Source organism: Crinia signifera, chromosome 6 (assembly GCF_055691185.1).
Source record: "Crinia signifera chromosome 6, ASM5569118v1, whole genome shotgun sequence".
NCBI lineage: Eukaryota > Metazoa > Chordata > Amphibia > Anura > Myobatrachidae > Crinia > Crinia signifera.
This window is the reverse complement of record NC_139222.1, coordinates 201,269,492-201,288,092: the sequence shown is the minus strand read 5'-3', so window position 1 is coordinate 201,288,092 and position 18,601 is coordinate 201,269,492. Positions and strand designations below refer to the sequence as shown.

At 41.6% G+C, this 18,601-nt stretch overlaps 1 protein-coding gene across 4 annotated transcripts in view; it reads left to right on the top strand.

Annotated features, from left to right (window-relative positions):
• The window catches only part of ANKFN1 (ankyrin repeat and fibronectin type III domain containing 1), a 402,168-nt gene that overhangs the window by 181,156 nt on the left and 202,411 nt on the right, over positions 1-18,601 (top strand). For all 4 annotated transcript variants that reach the window (XM_083148639.1, XM_083148638.1, XM_083148637.1 and 1 more), the window contains exon 8: positions 3,582-3,672. In XM_083148639.1, coding sequence (XP_083004765.1) covers positions 3,582-3,672 — 91 coding nt within the window. The remainder of the gene's footprint in view (positions 1-3,581; positions 3,673-18,601) is intronic.

Sequence of the window (18,601 nt, the reverse complement as noted above, 5' to 3'; positions counted from 1 at the left end):
CAGATCATAGCGGCAGCTAGCACCATCCATCACCCTTTATTCATAGCCTTAAATAGACATTTTGGTGCCCTGTGACACAAAGAGCATTGGTATTGAACCATTGTAAACAGGGACAGTTTGTGCTGAAGGTGTTCACCTCAAGAAAGGGGTGTGATCTTGATGGAAAGGAGCGTGTCCACAAACTAGTACATGTGATACAAATTACGCTACATAGTATTGCAACCTTATTCAAATTACATCACACAATAGTGTCCTTATTCATGTAACGTCACATAGTAATACACCTCACAACTAACTAAGCCCCATACAGTGATAACTCTTGAGTCATATTATGCCCCACACCATAATGCCCCGTTCACCTTATTATGCTCCACACAGTAAAGCCCCTTACAATAAGGTCCAGGCAACACCAACCTTTAAACTTTGTCAATGGTTAATGTGCTCCTGTGTTGGTTTCCGGTGTTTTGCCTGCTTGCAAACCAGTCAGTGGTTCCTATGCTGCAATATCCCAAATTGTTTTCAAAGTTGAATCCATTAAACTATCCACATAAATATAGCAAATAATTACTTTAAGCACCAGGGTTGGTAAAAAATTAATATAAACAAATAAAGCACACACATTTCTTTCACTTAACACACTCCTCTTATTTAAAATGAACACACACCTCTGTCAGATAAAAAAAATACATAGACCTCTGTCACTTAAAAATATACATACACCTCTTTCACAAAACAAAAATAAATAAACCTCTGCCACTTAAGAAAAAAAATACATACAGATATAGCAATGCTCATCTATTCTACATATGTCGGTTGGATTACTCATCAGTGTGCACTGCAGCGTGTGGCAGCATGGTACATTTTTGCACAACATGGCTAGTGTGACATATGGCATTGATATTGAGTGTAATGCTTATGTTCATCCACCAGATGTCACTTTTGAAAATCACCATTGCGCATATATGAGGTCTTCAACGAAACACTGTACAAAACAGTAATATAGACCAAGAACTACTTTTCTGTTTGTTAAATGCTTTAATGTATAGTATGTTATACAGATGAGCACTGGGCTACAGTGTTGCTGAATACAGATAATGTACGTCACACTTAACTCTGTAATGGTGGGTGGCTGATTGGGCGACTACTGCCCAGATCTAACCATCTGGTCCTTTCTCACTTCATATTTCTGGGATGAGCCCTGGCTTCACATCAAAGGTTTTGTGGTACCAAGAGAGACAGGTCCATACCAGTAGATGAGGACAGTGCCTTGGGAACACTGTTTTGTATTTGTTTTGGTTAAGTGAGGGAGTTGCATCCCTTTGCGGTTTTCCAGGTGGAAGTCTTTGAGTGCAGATGGTTGATTTCCTGGTTTGTTGTTGACTACATAGTATATTAACAAAATGGCAGGTGGCAGATCTGCCATGAACGAGCCCACCCATAGGGAGCTTATCTCTGCATATATTTCCCCTTAAAGTTCCCGGAGCAAAATGAGTAACTATGTAACAAATTTAAATATAGTGTATTTTATACAACAATATTGCGTACAATGTGATTTGTGACAAACCCGAGCGTAGCCTCAAGCACCAGCAGCATTTACCAGTCGCCTAATTGGTAAAGACTTCTGGGTTCCTGCATCAGGTGTGAATGAGCTGACAGCCAGAGGTACAGTCGCTGTAATGGCCTAGCGTGTAAGGCCACAGCATTCTATGCACTGTGTCAAGGATTAGGATCCCACTCAGGAGCAATTCATGTTATGGGATTCCACAGTTTCATTATTATTTTTTTGGTACAGTCAAATGTGTATATAGTATATTTTTGCTTTGCTTCCTCTTTACTTGTTTATGCTGAACTTAGCTCTGTAAGGGTGGGCTACATCGTGGCCTATAATCTCATGCCTCCACCATTTTGTACATACAGAATGCTACATACAGTAGTAGCTTATTCAGCCACAGGGACTCAGTGGGTAAATGTGTGTCGAGCTTAGCCTACCCTTACAGAACTAAGCTTGGCATACATTCAGGGGTGTAACTAACTATTTAGCGCCCCCCCACCGCACGTTTATTCGGCGCCCCCCCCCCCACACACACACACACCTAACCTGCCCCCCCTTCTTACCCGCGGTCTGCGTCTCACCCGGCTCTCTGTCGGGACCTTCCTGACGTCTCGGTCCCGGCCGGCTCCTGCTGCTACAATGAAAACGGACTCTTAGAAAATGGCTGCCCCCATACTGCAGACAGAAAACTGTCTGCAGTATGGGGGCAGCCATTTTCTAATTGTCAGTTTTCATTGCAGCAGGAGCCGGCTGGGACCGTGACGTCAGGAAGGTCCCGACAGAGAGCCGGGCGAGACGCAGACCGCGGGTAACTATTGCCCCGCAGCCCCCCCGGCGGCGCCCCCAATTTCTCTGTGCCCCCCCCGCCACTGCGGGGGCTGCGGAGCTATAGTTACACCACTGCATACATTTCCCACCAAGTCCCTGGGGCTCAATTAGCAACTAAGTAGCATAATTACTGTACAACATGGTGGCGGGCCGAGACTAATGGCCACAAGTGTGCCTACCCTAATGGAGCTAATCTCGACATACTGAACACAGGTAAAGTGGAAGCAAAGGTGGTCGGTAAATGACGATGGCGCTTCATATATTCATCCGCGGCACTGTACTGTCGTTTTCATCACCACTCAGCTGTGGTGCAGTGTAATTACATGCTTTCACCATAGCACGCCTTAGTGCACCCTAACAGGACATTTCTCATGGCGTGAAAACTAAAACAGGATGGTGGGCCAACAGTATTGATTAGCGCAGCTACATCTGTAAGTCAATGGCTTCCGCAGTGTAATGCCGATATTTTGCTACGACTAGGCTTCCAAACAGAAGACTACTGAATAAAAAACTGGTGTTTTTGGACAATTAGGTGGAAATTTTCTAAAGGAAATATGTAAAAAATAGGTGTATTTGTATCCAGAAATACACTTATTTTTGACATTTACTATCCCGAAAATACGTCAATTCGTATTGATAGCACATCAATACGACTACGAATTGCCGTATTTTCGGGATAGTAAATGTCAAAAATAAGTGTATTTCTGGATACAAATACACCTATTTTTTTACAAATTTCCTTTAGTAAATTTCCCCCTTAATCCGATTATAACTATTATTATATTTTTCTATTGTATTTCTTTTTATTGTCTTTATTTTACCTATTTTCTAATTTAGCCAATAAAAGTACTGTATTATTTAAACATAGTGCTCTCCTAGTCTGCATGTCATGTATTAGAAGAAATGCTATCCTGTAAATTATTATTCAGAGTGACAGATTTTATTCTACTTAATACTCAGATATAAAATTGTGACTGTTAATAACTCCATACACAGTATTAATATAGGAAAGATGATCAGGATTGAAGATACATGTCATAATTGTTTATATTAAGGTAGTACTTGCAAATTTTAGAATGAATGCTGAGAATTGATATCTCAAATATAAGGTGCAGATTTAGCATCAGGATATTGTATGAGAACTACCAAGCTGAGATGTTGTGTTATACTTGAACACAATTATTTTGATTTGATTTGACAGGGCAAAGAGTATTATGTTAGAGTTTCGGCATGCAACATGAAGGGATGGGGGCCCACAGAACTGTCCAGCCCAGAGTGTGCTGCTCCTTCCAGTAAGTTGATCACTGTGGTCATTACATGTGTTTGTCTGTTGTATAATACTATTGTTTCATGTGATAATTGTACATAAATAGGCAATTTGCACAGCGCACACCTGTACCTACAGTAGATATTAAACTGAGGTCACTGATCTGGGGAATTTATACAAACAAATGTATTTTTAACCTTTAATGCTGAATTGATGACTCACATTGGGGTTTCAGTCTGCCTGCCAGCACATTTCTAAGGTGCATGCTATACTTCGAAACATTGCACACATTCAGTGGTACTTTCTGGTTAAAAGCCCTTTGTATATCTTGACAAAACGTTTGAATTGCTGTATAATCCTCTACCACCTTCTTTGAGAGGTGTGCTCTCCAGACTGTGTGACAGATAATCTGACAGCGTGTCAATCCATATCCTGGAGACATAACATTTCTTCAGGCACTCACAAGACACACAAAGCCTTTTCTGCCAACCGACATACGTAGCTGATGGCTGTTTAGTCATTATTGTGTAGTTAACTCCATTCAGTGCATTGTGCAGAATAACACATCTTCTTGTTATCCCTGTGTATCATAGAGTAGACCATATATTTATTCTCCCCATGACATGCCACTGACATGTAAACTACCTGTTAAAATGGTCTGCAAGATCAGTACGCACAAAGGATTATTCTTTTTCTGCACTCAACAAATCAAATATCCAGTGTTCTGAATGACATCACCAGCATGGCGCCAAGCAGACTTTCTAGAATGCATTCCTAACCTCTTGGGAAAGTTACTAATTATCATTCACTTCTTGTAGGCACAAACTTCTAAGGGGTCCTACGTTTTACATTTTCTTGCAGATTCAAAGTACAGTAGTTAGAGCTACATCTAACTCTAATGTCTAGATTTAAATTGTCAGTGATTTTCTCTTGGTATGTATCAGAAAGTGTCCCTATGCTTTGATTATTTTTCCAACTACCAGAGGTCAGAACTTCTCTCAGAAGCTTTCAGCACATGTTAAACAGTTTAGAAAATACCCGCGTGTATGAGGCCTAAAGGTGAGGTATCTCACATCAGAATGTATGGGTGTAGGAGCAATGAGGGTTATTCAGAGCTGATCGCAAAGCTGATGATTTTCTCAAATGGACAAAATCGTGTTGTACTGTAGGTGGGGCAAATGTAATGTGCAGAGAGAGTTAGATTTTGGGTGAGCTGTTTTGTTTCTATGCTCTATTTTTACACTGCAATTTTTCAATCTCAGTTTGAACACACCTCGCCCAAATCTGCACATTTTACATCTGCCCCACCTGCAGTACAACATGTGTTTGTGCATTTGAGAAAAAAGCAGCTTTGCAATCAGGTCTGAATAACCCCCAATACCTTGTTCTACTGATGCTTGGGATCCAGTGATCGACAAAATCAAACATAATGGACAATCTCGATTCACTGATTCCAACCCTAAAATGATCACAATTGGTGAGTCAGGAATTTTAGCAACCTTGATTTTGCTGATCCGCCGAGAAATCACCAAACATAGGATTTTGTCAAATATCACAATCACCAAATATGCCAAGTGGTGGAATTGCCCCTTAGATCAGGGTTGCCTACCTGACCCTCTCCACGAGGGAGAAAATGCTCTGTTCCTAGACTTCCCTGGTAATGTATGATTCTGATTATATTACCAGGGAAGTCCAGGAACAGAGCATTTTCTCACTGAAGGAGAGGGTCAGGTAGGCAACCCAGCCTTAGATCTATGAAGCAGTGATGTGGGGGATCAAATGGGGCCCCCTGTATTTCTATAACCAGCACCAGGTTCTTGGACCAGTCTTGGTCCCCAAAATATGGGGGACAGAAGGAGTAGGGGTCCCCCTTATTTCAGAAACAAGTACTGGGCTCCAATATCCAGGGGAAACTATGCCACAGCCAGGGGAAACAATTTATCTTAGTTCTTCTGGTCAAAACATGAAACCTTGCCTGATCAGCCCAGGCCAGGTCCCCGAGGGAGCGGGAACCCCCCCCCCCCCAATAAAGACTGAATCTCAGGGATGTCTCTGGGCAGTGGATGCCATGCTGATGGCAAATAAAGAGTTAAATAAAAGGGTAAATATATATATATATATATATATAGTGTTCTGTAGTAGTAACACAAGGCCCAGCAAGCCTCCCCACATGCTGGCACTTGGAGAACCACAAGTCCCACCATGCAGAGCATTAATGGGCATGCTGGGACTTATAGCCCCACTACAAAACCAATACCAAAATAAATGGCACACACACAAATAAAGTATAATTTATTATACCCTTCACACATCCATATGCACAGATCTTGATCATGGAGTTTTAGTCCCTTGTCCATGTAGAATCCAAAAAGTCACCTTTGAAAAAAAAATGTATACACACCATCCATCTAGTGTCCATGTAGGCATCCAGGGGTTAGCAAAAAGGAAAAAAATCCCAGTCCAAACGAACTGAAGGAAGCCCATTTATACACATAGGCTTCCTTCCACCAAATGCCGGGTCCCCCCATGACTCATGTCACTGCAGGGATTGGCATCCAATAAGGGAGTGCTACAGCATCAGCGCTTCCTTGATTGACTGAGCTCCGCTGACCTGTCAGTCAAGTGGAGCTCTGTTTCTATTTAGAACATGGATTTTTTTTTATTATTATTTATTTCATTTTTTTTATTTTTACACAAAGAAGCATCCATGAGATGCTTCAAGCCTCATCCTTATTTGGCTGCCGACAAACTCGGCAGCCAAATACGTATCCGTAATATGGTAGTTTAGTAAATTTGCCGTATTCCCCACGCATATTTTTGGCTGATTGCGGCTGATCCCGTTCGTCCACAGGATTAGCCTTCTTAGTAAATGCCCCCCTCTGCCTTCTGCAAGGTGCTGAAACCCATTGATGTAGTCACCTGTGAAGTGAGTTCAGACACTACTAGCTTGAGTCAGGTGCTTCATCTATTTTGACTTTTGGAAAATCAGCACAAAATATTGAAGAAAAGTTATTCTGTGAAGTATGTTGGACTAGATCAAGTTCTTTATTTGCTTTGCCAGGATCCAAGGGTTGTCAATATTGTGAAATCGGATCATTACATTTGGTGACTTGTTGATCCGAAGTTTAAGTTGTACATCATGTCCTTAAGAGATGCATAGAGCAAGTTGGAAGCCCAAGTGACACATCATACTTCAAAGTCTATTCCTTTAGAATTTCCTGCAATTGCTGCTGACAGCTTTTCCAAAAGACTCAGTGGTGATGCCGATGAGTCAATACAACATTTTTTTATCTGATCATGTCTTAAAGAATTGCCCCAAATTAGTGACACCTCTATCCTAACTCTATCTGATATGGTCACCATCCAAAGAGTATTGGAGGGTCATTTTAAAATAAATAAGCATTTATCCCGTTGACTACAAGAAGGGAAAAAAAAGGCAATTTGGAGGCCCTTGTACAAAATGGTTTTACATTACATAGCTGACCACCTTCCAATGTGTACTCAGAAAGAGTTTTCAGCACAGTCAGGAACCTTGTCAGTGATCAGTGTAGGAGGCTACTTCCTCAATATGTGGAAAAGATGATGGTCATCAAAATGAACTACAAATTCCACAAGGAACACCTTTAATGGCAATTACATCAAAGTATGAAGACTTATGTCATGGTGGATTCCAGTGGGGATGATTTGATGTTATGTAAAGATGGTGTACAGATGGAGTCGTGCTTATTCCACCCACCGGCATGGCAAAGCGGTACATCTCAGCACGCCGCTCACTGAGAATGAGATGCTCGCGCATCCCCGTCTCAGCGAATGGCATGCCAAGACGGAATGCTCTAGCTCACCGGCGAGTTAAATAAGCGCGGCTCCATCAGTACACACTGATGAGGGTGAGGATGAGGATGATAATAGCAATGACATCTTGGCACTGTAGAGCTGTTAGCTTAGCTGTTTTAAGCCTATTATTAGCTTATTTTGAGGGTGCCTAAACAAAACAAGCACTTTAGCTACAAAATGTTAGTCCCTGTTGCTAAAGTGCTTAGTTTGTTAAACTGTACAGTACATGTCCTTTTTAACATCCAACATAGGGTAAAGTAGGAGAGTCCAAGGACAATTCCATCTTGCAATACTTTTTATTTCTGCCACTGCTGCGTGGCAATGTTTCATAGATGTACTATAAATTGCCATGTGTTTGTGCAATTCTCTTTTGCTAAGTAACCTTTGGCCTAAACAAAATGAAAACAATACTGTAAACAGTGAGATGGTCACAATTAACTGGATATTAATGTTATTGAGAATTTAAGCATTTTTTTTATTTTGAAAATCAAAACCAGTGAGACGATTTTTTAAACCAAAACCCATGACAAATTTGATGAAAAATTAAAACCAGAAAGCATGGGCTAGTGCACATCTCTGTATGAGATTAGTGTAGTCTTATTAACCCCAAATTTCCTGGGGATTTAGCTTTTTTGTGGCTGACACAACGGAGTACTTCTCCTAGAGAGCAACCATTGCAACTTACAGTATGTTGCAATTTGCAAAAAAACATACAAAATATAGAAGATCACCCCATTACAATACAGAGAGCATCAAATGACCAATTAGCAATATATCCTAGTAACCTCTTCTGCTGAGAGACCATCATGTCCCACTAGAACTATAAATTATAAACAACACTATGTACTGTGGCACAGACAGCATCTCTCCACATGAGAGTAATGTGGAGGATCCAGACCAGGTTTTGGAAGCAGTAGTAGCAACAAGCTGCTGTAATCAGCAGCACCTGTGCTCTCTTGAGAGAAGTGTTTCCAGGGCAGAAGGAAAATGCTCTTGATGGTGCATTAGCTGCCAAAGTGATAGGCCAGAGTGTCGGCTATTGTAGGGACCACTGGAGCTTGCTGAAGTGCTTGTACTAGGGTGTTACCTGTGTGCTGCAAACACTGTAACCATCATTACTGTGCTGATCCCGTGGTATGCTGTTTACCTGCTATGAAAAATAAAGACCAAGACTTTATCTGATCCAGTGTATGGGCTCAATTCATCACAGTACACAAAAGTGATTGGACATTGACAGCAAATAGATTGAGATTTTATTAACATTAGTAATTTGTAGGTTCACTACGTATCATTATAACTGGAAAACTTTCCACAAGGCCCTGGACTTGTGCGATTTTGCTTTAATTACAGTGACACAGACGTAGGATGAGAATCGGCCTAGAATGCACATGATCCAATTCATCACTGAAGTTCTTATTGCTGGCCAGTCCACCTGGGTTATCAAAATTTCTGTAAAACCAGCTGAAACAGCCCCACGGCATAACACCGCCACCTTCATAATGTATGCATATTTGTACTTGGTACATTTATTTCAGTTTAACTGTATATTGACTGAGCGCTACTGACGTCTATTCATAAGTCAGGTCAGAACAGGTATAGAGTATAGCTGTGAAGGCACCAAGGTTGTGCAAGTTGTAGACAAGTGTTATTCAATGGTTTTAAATAAACTGATAGTCTGCTGTTTGTCAGTTGAGCTGTTTGCCTATTGCATAATCTGGGAATAATTATTACCCAACATCAGCAACAACATTTAGAAGAGGGAAGATCACAGATGTTTAAGCCTACACCAGAAGTGTGGTCATATATAGAGCTATTGGAAAAATACTTCACTTAGGATTAAAAATGAAACAAGATATGACTGCTTTAAACAGTGATCTAGCTACTGTATACACAACCTATTATCACTATATACATACAGGCAATGGTTATTATGACACGATTAAGAAGCCTCCAGTATGAGGGCAGCAGTACATTCATATCATGCAGTGATCAGTCCCTGGGTGGTAGACTGATGGCGTACTGAAGAGGCATCTTAGAGCTTCTTTGTTGCTGAATGGTCAAGGGCTCCAGCGATGGCCTTCACTTACAGAACCATCTTCTAATCATGGCAGCACTCAGCAAAAACCAGCTCGGTGTGCAACCCATCCCAGACTTGTTCTTAAACTCCTATAAAATGCATTAGCCAGGACACAGTTCTTAATAGTTTTGGGCCAATATATGCTTGGATGCCTGTTCATATGCTTTAGAGTGGCAGGAATGAAAATGAAATCCTGTAGTTATGCTCCTCACTGGGATAAGAGACACATGCTTATAAATGGTGTTTTGTTCCCTTAGGAAAATGTAATTTGTAAAATATCACTGTGCATTTTTTGCATATTTGTATTGACTTACTATATGTGAATGGCCTGCCATATGTTTAGACTTGTTTGAGGCAAATATGAAAATATGTTGTGGAACGGGAAAGGCGGCGGGGGTGTTCGGATTAAAATGTGTCCTTTGTCAGTTTTATTTCTCCTGTTGCTATGCATGACATATAGAGCTGTGGTACTATCTAGTACTGTGCATTCACACCCATGAGCATTGTGCTGACCTGTTTTACAAGATGATATATGACTTGCCAAAAAACTTGACTTCATGGAAAGCGATTTTGGTGATTGGTAATTGTGCAGATGATGATGACATATCACAGAATTCATTCAGCTTACACATCCAAAACATATCTGTAATATGACAGCAAAACAAAGAAAATATGAGAGAATGCTGTGCAGAAATATGGCTTGGCACCTAGATATGAAAGTCTGGCGCCCATTGTCATGTGATGTCATCATTTGGGGTTCTATTTTTACGTCTATTGTAATTTATTGTGAATAGCCTTGCTCTGTGAGCCAGTTACATAGTGTATGTGAAGGAATGATATGCTGATTATGAATCATAAGGTTCTAAAGTAGGCATGCAGGGCAATACCTTCTCTTTGCCTCAAAGTCTCACCATATGAAATAGTGTAGCCTGTAGTCTCGTACAGTGCCCCCTTAGAGCAGATCTAGACTTTGCTAATCTGCCCCCCCAAAGGTAGAGTACCCCCTCACCACCATCACCTAATCCCTCTCCCCAAACACACACACACACACACACACACACAAAACTGTAGTAATAACATTATTTTGCAAGTATGTTAACTTTATTGAATTCAAGCTATCAGGCTCACTCATATAATGACAGCAGTCAACACTCTTCCCTGTTAGAGTGTGACCAGTCCAGTCTGTTATTGTTTGGAGCTTGTCAGAAGTGTAACTCTGGGAGACAATGGAGTCATCTGCTGCCGGGCTCCTGCTCCCAGGAGGCACCTCTCCACACCTGAAAGTTTGAATCAGTTAATTGAAAGCCGTCAAAATCACTTCTGTGGCTGACTTCCCCTCCTAGCAGGACTATTGATGTCACACACTCTTTATTTTAAACATAATATGGGGCAGCATGAAAGGTGTAATGGTTAGCATTACTGCCTCACAGCACTGAGGTCATGGGTTCCATTCCCACCATGGCCCTAGCTGTGTGAAGTTTTTATATTCTCTCCGTACTTGCATGGGTTTACTCCGGGTACTCCGGTTTCCTCCCACATTCCAAAAATATACTGGTAGGTTATTTGGCTCCTAACCCTAGAAAGAATGAGTGTGCGTGTATGTGGTAGGGAATATAGATTGTAAGCCCCACTGGGGCAGAGACTGATGTGAATATTCAACTATTCTCTGTAAAGTGCTGCTGAATATGTATGCACTATATAAGAAACTGTTAATAATAATAATAATAATAATAATAATAATATTCATAACCTACATACATACATACAACATTGTTTGCTCATACATGCATACATATATTTATATAAGATGGTATGTGTGTGTGGGTGGTGGGACCAATATTTATCTTGCCTCTGGGCAACTTGGACGAATTTACACCACTGAAGCTGGTTGTTGCTTTTGCTCCATGTTCATTGTCCACATATACATTAGTGCAGTGGTTCCCAAACTTTTTTGAATCACGGCACCCTAGAGCATCAAAATATTTTCAAGGCGCCCCTAGGCCAATTGTTTCTTATTGAGAAATTTAGAGAAAAAAAATATATTAAATCAATTGCATTGTGTTTATATGTCACAGTTATGTGGTGAGGGACAGCATTTGCTCCTGTTTGTCCACATATATTATGATTGGCAGCCACCAGCACTAGTTTTGCCTGTTAAATTGACCATTAATAATATGAATTGATCCTGGTCCACCAACCCAAGGCACCCCTGCAAATGTCCTGAGGCACCCCTGGGAGCCTAGGCACACAGTTTTGGGACCACTGCATTAGTGGTAACAAGCCCAGTGCTAGTTACTCATTATATGGGGAGGGGAAGGCTTCATTTTATTTTTGATGCTTTACTGTTTTTATTAAACAGTAAAAAAATATGTGCTGATGGTCTAAGTCAGCAGCATGTATCTGTGCACCAGCCTTTGGGAGCTACTAAAGATACATTTCCTTAACCATGTCACATGTTGAGTAGAATTGGTACATTGTCATGTAGTCAGTGCTCAAAGTGGGCTGGTATACAACGGTATGACATACCGGCACTTACTTTTTTTTTCTCCCCTCCCTGCAGCAGAGATGGAGGAGATTCTGCGGCCATTCACTGCAGCACACAGGAAACTGTGTAGCTGCTGGCACCCGGCCATAGGGAAAGGTGGGGAGATGACAGGCTGGTCCAGGGGTCATGGTACATTGTGCCCCCCGCTGTCATTTATTTATTTATTTAAACTCCATCACGGCCGCCCGTGCCCACCCCGCCCACCCACCGAGAGAATGGCAGCGAGGTGACAGCCGGCAGAGAGCGGCAAACTGCCCATGACTGGCTGTCTTTAGAGCGGGTTGCAGCTATTTGAAATCTAGCACAGGAAGAATCATCAGCCAATCAGTGGTCTCGCAACCCAGCGCAAGATTTCAAATAGCCTTGACCCGCTCTGAAGCTGAGCCAGGCACGGGCGGTACAACACTCTCTGCCGGCTGTCACCTCGCTGCCATTCTCTCTGGGGGGTGGGTGGGCTGGCGGCTGTGACAGAGTTTAAATAAATAAATAAATGACAGCAGGGGGCACAATGCACCATGATCCCCGACCCAGCCTGTCATCTCCCCACCTTTCCCTATCACCGGTGCCTATAACGAATCGCTAATGATCAGTGATTTTTGTAAATTTCCCTCAGGACATCTTTTCGCACATTTGTAGGCCCTTGGCCTTATCATTTTTAGGCCCTTGGCCTCGCCACACTATATAAAATCAACTCCAAGCCGACGTGGAGAGTGGGGGTATGAAAAGGTCGGAGGACGCATTCCGCTGCCCCTCGAAACGCTTCGGGGTGGTGTGGATAGTGGGGGGTGGGGGGTGCGTAAAACCTTATTGTATGTCATACAATGATATTATTTTATAGCTAATGTAATGGCATCGTACACCCTATAAAATCGCATGCGATCCCCGGGGCTAACAGAGCAGTGAATAAATTACATAGGAAAATCGCATCGCATCGCATGGCCCTTAAAATGGCCCATGCGATGTGATTTTCCTAAGTTACCGTATGCGCCCGTCTACTACATAAGTACCGTATACTTAACCAGCCCCCTCAGGATTCTCTTCAGTGGGTGCCGCTGTTGGTCTTCTGACTGCCGGCATCCCATCTGCCTGTCATGCATACTGAATCTTTTAGAACAAGTGCAGTTAAACAAAGTATATTTTTGCAACTTGTTAAGCATAATTAGCATTACAACTAAATACAGATAGAAGATGCAATTTGGCACCCTGCCAATATTACTGTACCTTGCAATGAAGGGATGGTATTTTTAAAATCTGCAGACATATTTTGAGATAGGAGTCTAGGGACAGTTGTGTAGCTGCCAAATTTTTGTGTGCTACGGTACCTGTAGAAGTCACAAGTATGTTTCCTGCTTACAAAATAGCAAAAATTAAAACATTGCATTTCCACACTTTGCATAATAACAAGTTTTGTCAAGGTGCAAATGTAGACCCTTTAGCTTAATTTTCTTTAGATGAGTCCTTGATGGATGTCTGAGCTTAATAAAACAATGAAATATGATATTTTCAATCATAATATGCTTATCAATGTCAGTTAGGGTTACTGGAATTCCCCAAAGTGGTGTCATAAATAAGAGAACATTGTCAATTAAAATAATGTCACAATGTATTTCTGTAGTTCACCTTTCTCTCTGACTCATAATATATATTTTACTTATTTAATCTTTCCATCTTGATTCCACACTTGTGGCCAAGAGGTACAGTAAGCGTCTTTTAAAATACATTTTTTGTATAACTCATTAAGGAAAATTCAATAGTGGTGTTAAGCACTTTTATTAAAGATTGGCATTCTTTATGCAGCATCAGAAATGCCTACCCTCCCAGAAGCTGGAGGAGACACACGATTTTTAGGGTAGTCAATCCCAGCCCTCTCCCGCATCCTGCCTGCTTCATAGTGAGTTGAGGGTGTTTCTTTTTTTGGGGGTGGGGCCTAATAATGAGCCAGTTTGGGACTGCCCCCAAAGTAGTCTGAAGTGACTTTGGCTTTCTCCTGTAGACCGGATTGAGAGTCTAATGGCCTGGAGCTGAAAATGTTTAAGGGCCTGTTATGAAAAGTGGAGTAGGTGATAAAATGTTATGTAGGAATGTAGAACCCATACACTATACCACCAGTGTCTCTCTAGATATATAAAAGTACAAAAATTGCATACATGTGTAAAACAGGAATGCAATTTTTATTATGAATTATGGCAAAACACGTGGCAAGCTGGTGTCTGTCCAGAGATCAGCATGCTGTCATGATGATAGGCCTATTCGTATGTGTAGGTCTGGAATTGTAGCTCCATCTGCCTATTGTCACTCTGGCCCTGCCCTTAGAGGACAATAATGAAGTAGGCAAGTATGCAGAAATGGAAAATCAAGTACAGTGTGGCTAGGATAAGGCCAAGGGCCTACAAATGTGCGAAAAGATGTCCTGAGGGAAATTTACAAAAATCACTGATCATTAGCGATTCGTTCTAGAAACGGGTAAAACTGGAATCAGCCGTGATCGGGCCGAAAATACGCCTGAGAATTCGGCAAATTTACTAAGCTGCTGAGTTCTCAGGATTCATATTTTCTGACAGTGAAGTAATTCGTATTTGGCTGCTGAGTTTCCTGGAAGTCAAATACGGATGAAGCTGAAGCATCGATTGGATCAGTCAGATCCGTGTGATGCTTCCCTGTGCAAAAGAAGAAAAAAATAATGAAATGATTAAACTGCACACTTCCCATGAGCATAATCGGCCCGGGATTCTTTGCGCCGCTGCTGGTTCCAGATATACAGGGGGAAAAAGACCTGGGGTCCCCCTGTATTTCTATAACCAGAACTGTGCTCCAACAGCCATCAGGGCAATGCAACAGCCAGGGAAGCTTATTCTATAAGGTTCCATGGCCAAAGCATTACCTCTCTGGCTGGGCTATCCTGGACGGGTCCCTAGGGGAGTGGGGGCCCCATTAATAAAGGGGTGCCCCCCTCCAGGGCACCCTTTGCTCAGGCTAAAGCCTGAGAATGTCCCCAGCACCCCTGGTTGGTGGGTGCCGGGCTGAGTATTGCTGATTATAAAGTATTTAAAAAAACTACAATTCCCAGCATGCTACCCCAGCATGCAGGGACTTGGAGAACCACAAGTCCCAGCATGCAGGGCATTAATTGTAGGTGAGATCTTAAACTTATGAGAAATGCATGAAAAGTGACCAGTGGAAGATACATAGGACAAAACATCCAAATAAATACCAAAATTGGACATGAACAATAAAATGGTGGAAAATACAAAAAACAAACAAAGGGCACCTAAGGAGATCTACAGCTCAAAAATGGGCCAGCTTTAAATAGTGGTGAGTGGCAAAACACAGCATGAAGCAAGGAGATGAGGATAGATGGAAGATTCTGACGGGAAGAGTCAATATGGGAAAATAATTAGGACTGCACTTGAAAATGAGGTTCAAGGTGTCTCACCTCTTTCAATACAGGATGCCTCTATGTGCAAGCCAGTACGGGGGACATAAGGCAAACAACCTATTTTTCCATAGCAATTAATGATATCTTCTGGTGATCAGCTGCTTGTGGCCACATAATGTAAAAGAGATGACTTTCCTTTTTCATATGTGAAAGATCCCATATGTGTCATTATGGGTGTGATAGACCGCCTACCTATATATATATATATATATATATATATGTGTGTGTGCTGCGACCTGGCACTCGCTGCAAAGAAAATCAGCGACCCGGGTGCTCCTGCTGTGATCTGTATATCTCGGTGGGGTGCTGTAAAGAAGCTCCTCTGCACGGCAATCCGGGATTTGAAACAGTCAGTGTCAAATTTTTATTGCAACGTTTCGAGGGTGCTGGCCCCCGTCATCAGGTAATAAGATGACGGGGGCTAGCACCCTCGAAACGTCGCAATAAAAATTTGACACTGTTTCAAATCCTGGAGTGCCGTGCAGAGGAGCTTCTTTACAGCACCCCACCGAGATATATATATATATATATATATATATATATATATATATATATATATATATATATATATATATATATGGAAAATGCATATTTTTGTATTTTTTTTGTAGTACATGGTGATATTGTCTGGTGATAACAGATGATATTTGCTAGTGGGAGACATAATATTAGAGAGCGGACTCTCCTCTTTTAAATAAATAAACACACGTAAATAAATATGGGTAAACAATGAAAATAGAAGAAATCCCACACCCCAAGACTGCAGCAAAGGTTTACCACTCGGGATTACCACTCCCAAAAACAGCATATAACAGAAAAGAGCAGTGGTAAACACAGAAGCGCTGTCTTTCTCTACTTAGGTACGCTTTGAATGTTCTCTTGTTCCATATGTGTTTTTCCGGCAGTCACATAGGTATGCATACGAGAAAACAAAGAGGAGAATCAGGTGTGGATTCCAAACAAATATTCTGCCAAATCAGCTTTAAGATCCATAAGACTGACCTAAAAGGTCCTATAGGCATATGAAGGTTACTATACACTGGTCACTTTTCATGCATTTCCCATAAGTTTAAGATCTCACCTACAATGGGTGCCCTATGTTCCACAAAAGGTTTATTTGGACTCAGTCGTTACCAACCAGGCTTTCTGAAAGTATGAGGCTTACTTAACTCCAATCAATATCCAAACAGGTTTATTGGGAGCAGGATAAACAAAAATTTGCAGATACAATTTTTTGGCAAAAAGTATAAAAAGTAATAATAAAAAAGTGCAAGGTCTTCCTGGCCACAATTTATTCCGCACAACAGCTCACCCGGAATAAGATATAGTGGATTTCCTGAGATGAAAAACAGGATACTGGGCTCAAAAAGCAGGACAGTGCACCTCCATACCACTGATGCGTTTTGGGCACTAAAATGCCCTTGAAAAGTGGTGGACTGGTAATGAGGGTAGGTAAAGAACACACTGATGAGGTTGAAGTGTTGATGACGAAGCACCAATGGTGAGAGTTACTGATGGTGGAGCACTGATGGTGAGTAGTAACTATGCCGGAGCACAGATGATGAAATGTAACAATGGCAGAGCACCAATGGAGCCAGGCAGCTGCTTGCAGGAGATGACCTCCAAGGAGTGGAGTCTTTAGGTAACCTGCAAGGCAGCATGGAGACAGAGATACACCAAACAGGTAATACTCTCAGGATGAGATCAGTAGCACTGGCAACTGGCCTTACTTACCCAGTATAGATATAGGGAAGAGTAGAATCAGATTGGCTGGGTAATTAGCCAGAGTGAAGGATCAACAGGATTGGCTGTAAACAAGACATGTGACAGGGAAATACATGGTTGTTCCCATGTCTCGGAAAGGTGGGAAGCCTGTTTGGCACATTGAGGTCTACAGTAATGGCGGCAGCATGGAAGCCACAAGAGGCTGAAGCTGGACATCGGGGATGACAGGCAGGGATCGGAGTACAGCCGCAGGGACAGCAGCACTGGGAGACCTTTTATGCCCGTTTTGATAAACAAGTCATGTCTTCGCCCCCTCTGGAGAGATATTGTGAGGATGGGGCCTTTCTAGAATTAGACGAAGAGTCTGTTAGGAAGTGTCTCTCTAGGACAAAAGTAGGAAAGGCTGCAGGCCCTGATGGGATACAAGGGAAGGTCTTGCAAAAATGTGCGGAGCAGCTTGCTGGGATTTTTACCTTTATTTTCAACTTGTCTCTTAGTGCCTGTTATGTGCCTAAGTGCTTTAAATCTACAATTATTACGCCGGTTCCTAAAAAAGGGAAAGTTGATAGTCTGAATGACTACCGACCGATCGCCTTAACATCTTTAATTATGAAGGTGTTTGAGAGATTGGTCCTTGCTCACGTTAAGGAAAACATCCCTCCTGGCTTTGACTCCTTTCAGTTGGCCTACAAGGCTAATAGATCCACAGATGATGCAGTGCTTATGTTAGTTCATAGGATTTCTGCTCATCTTGACTCAAAGGGATCTTCTGCCCGGATTTTGTTTGTAGACTATAGTTCGGCCTTTAATACTGCAGTTCCATCCATATTATTGGGCAAACTTTCCAGTATCGGATTAAGCGGGCCCATGTGTGGATGGATTCTGGATTTTTTATCTAACAGGCCTCAGGTCGTTAGGGTGAAGAACCAGGTATCTGGTGAATTGATAGTCAAGAAAGAAAAAGAAGAAAAGGGTGACTCTTTTTGTCGGGGCACGACTTAATATTCCTATATAATTTGTATATTTAATTACTGACTATCCCTATACCATAGTCTATGGGGAGAAGATCATACAGAGAGAAGTATTTTTTGGGTATTTTTTATATGCAGTGTTAGTGTGAGTAAATATATGATAGACTTATTAGTATTGTTTATCACAAATTCACAACTTAATGTGAATGTATCAGCCGTGATCACTTCATGATCTCAATAGCGGGATGTTCTCCCATGAGGCATCAATTGGCCTGGCTGATTTTTTAATGGAGTGACAATACTTAAATTAATATAGATAGAATTAAAGAAATGTGCAATCAATTTTTGATTGTTGTGAATTAAAAG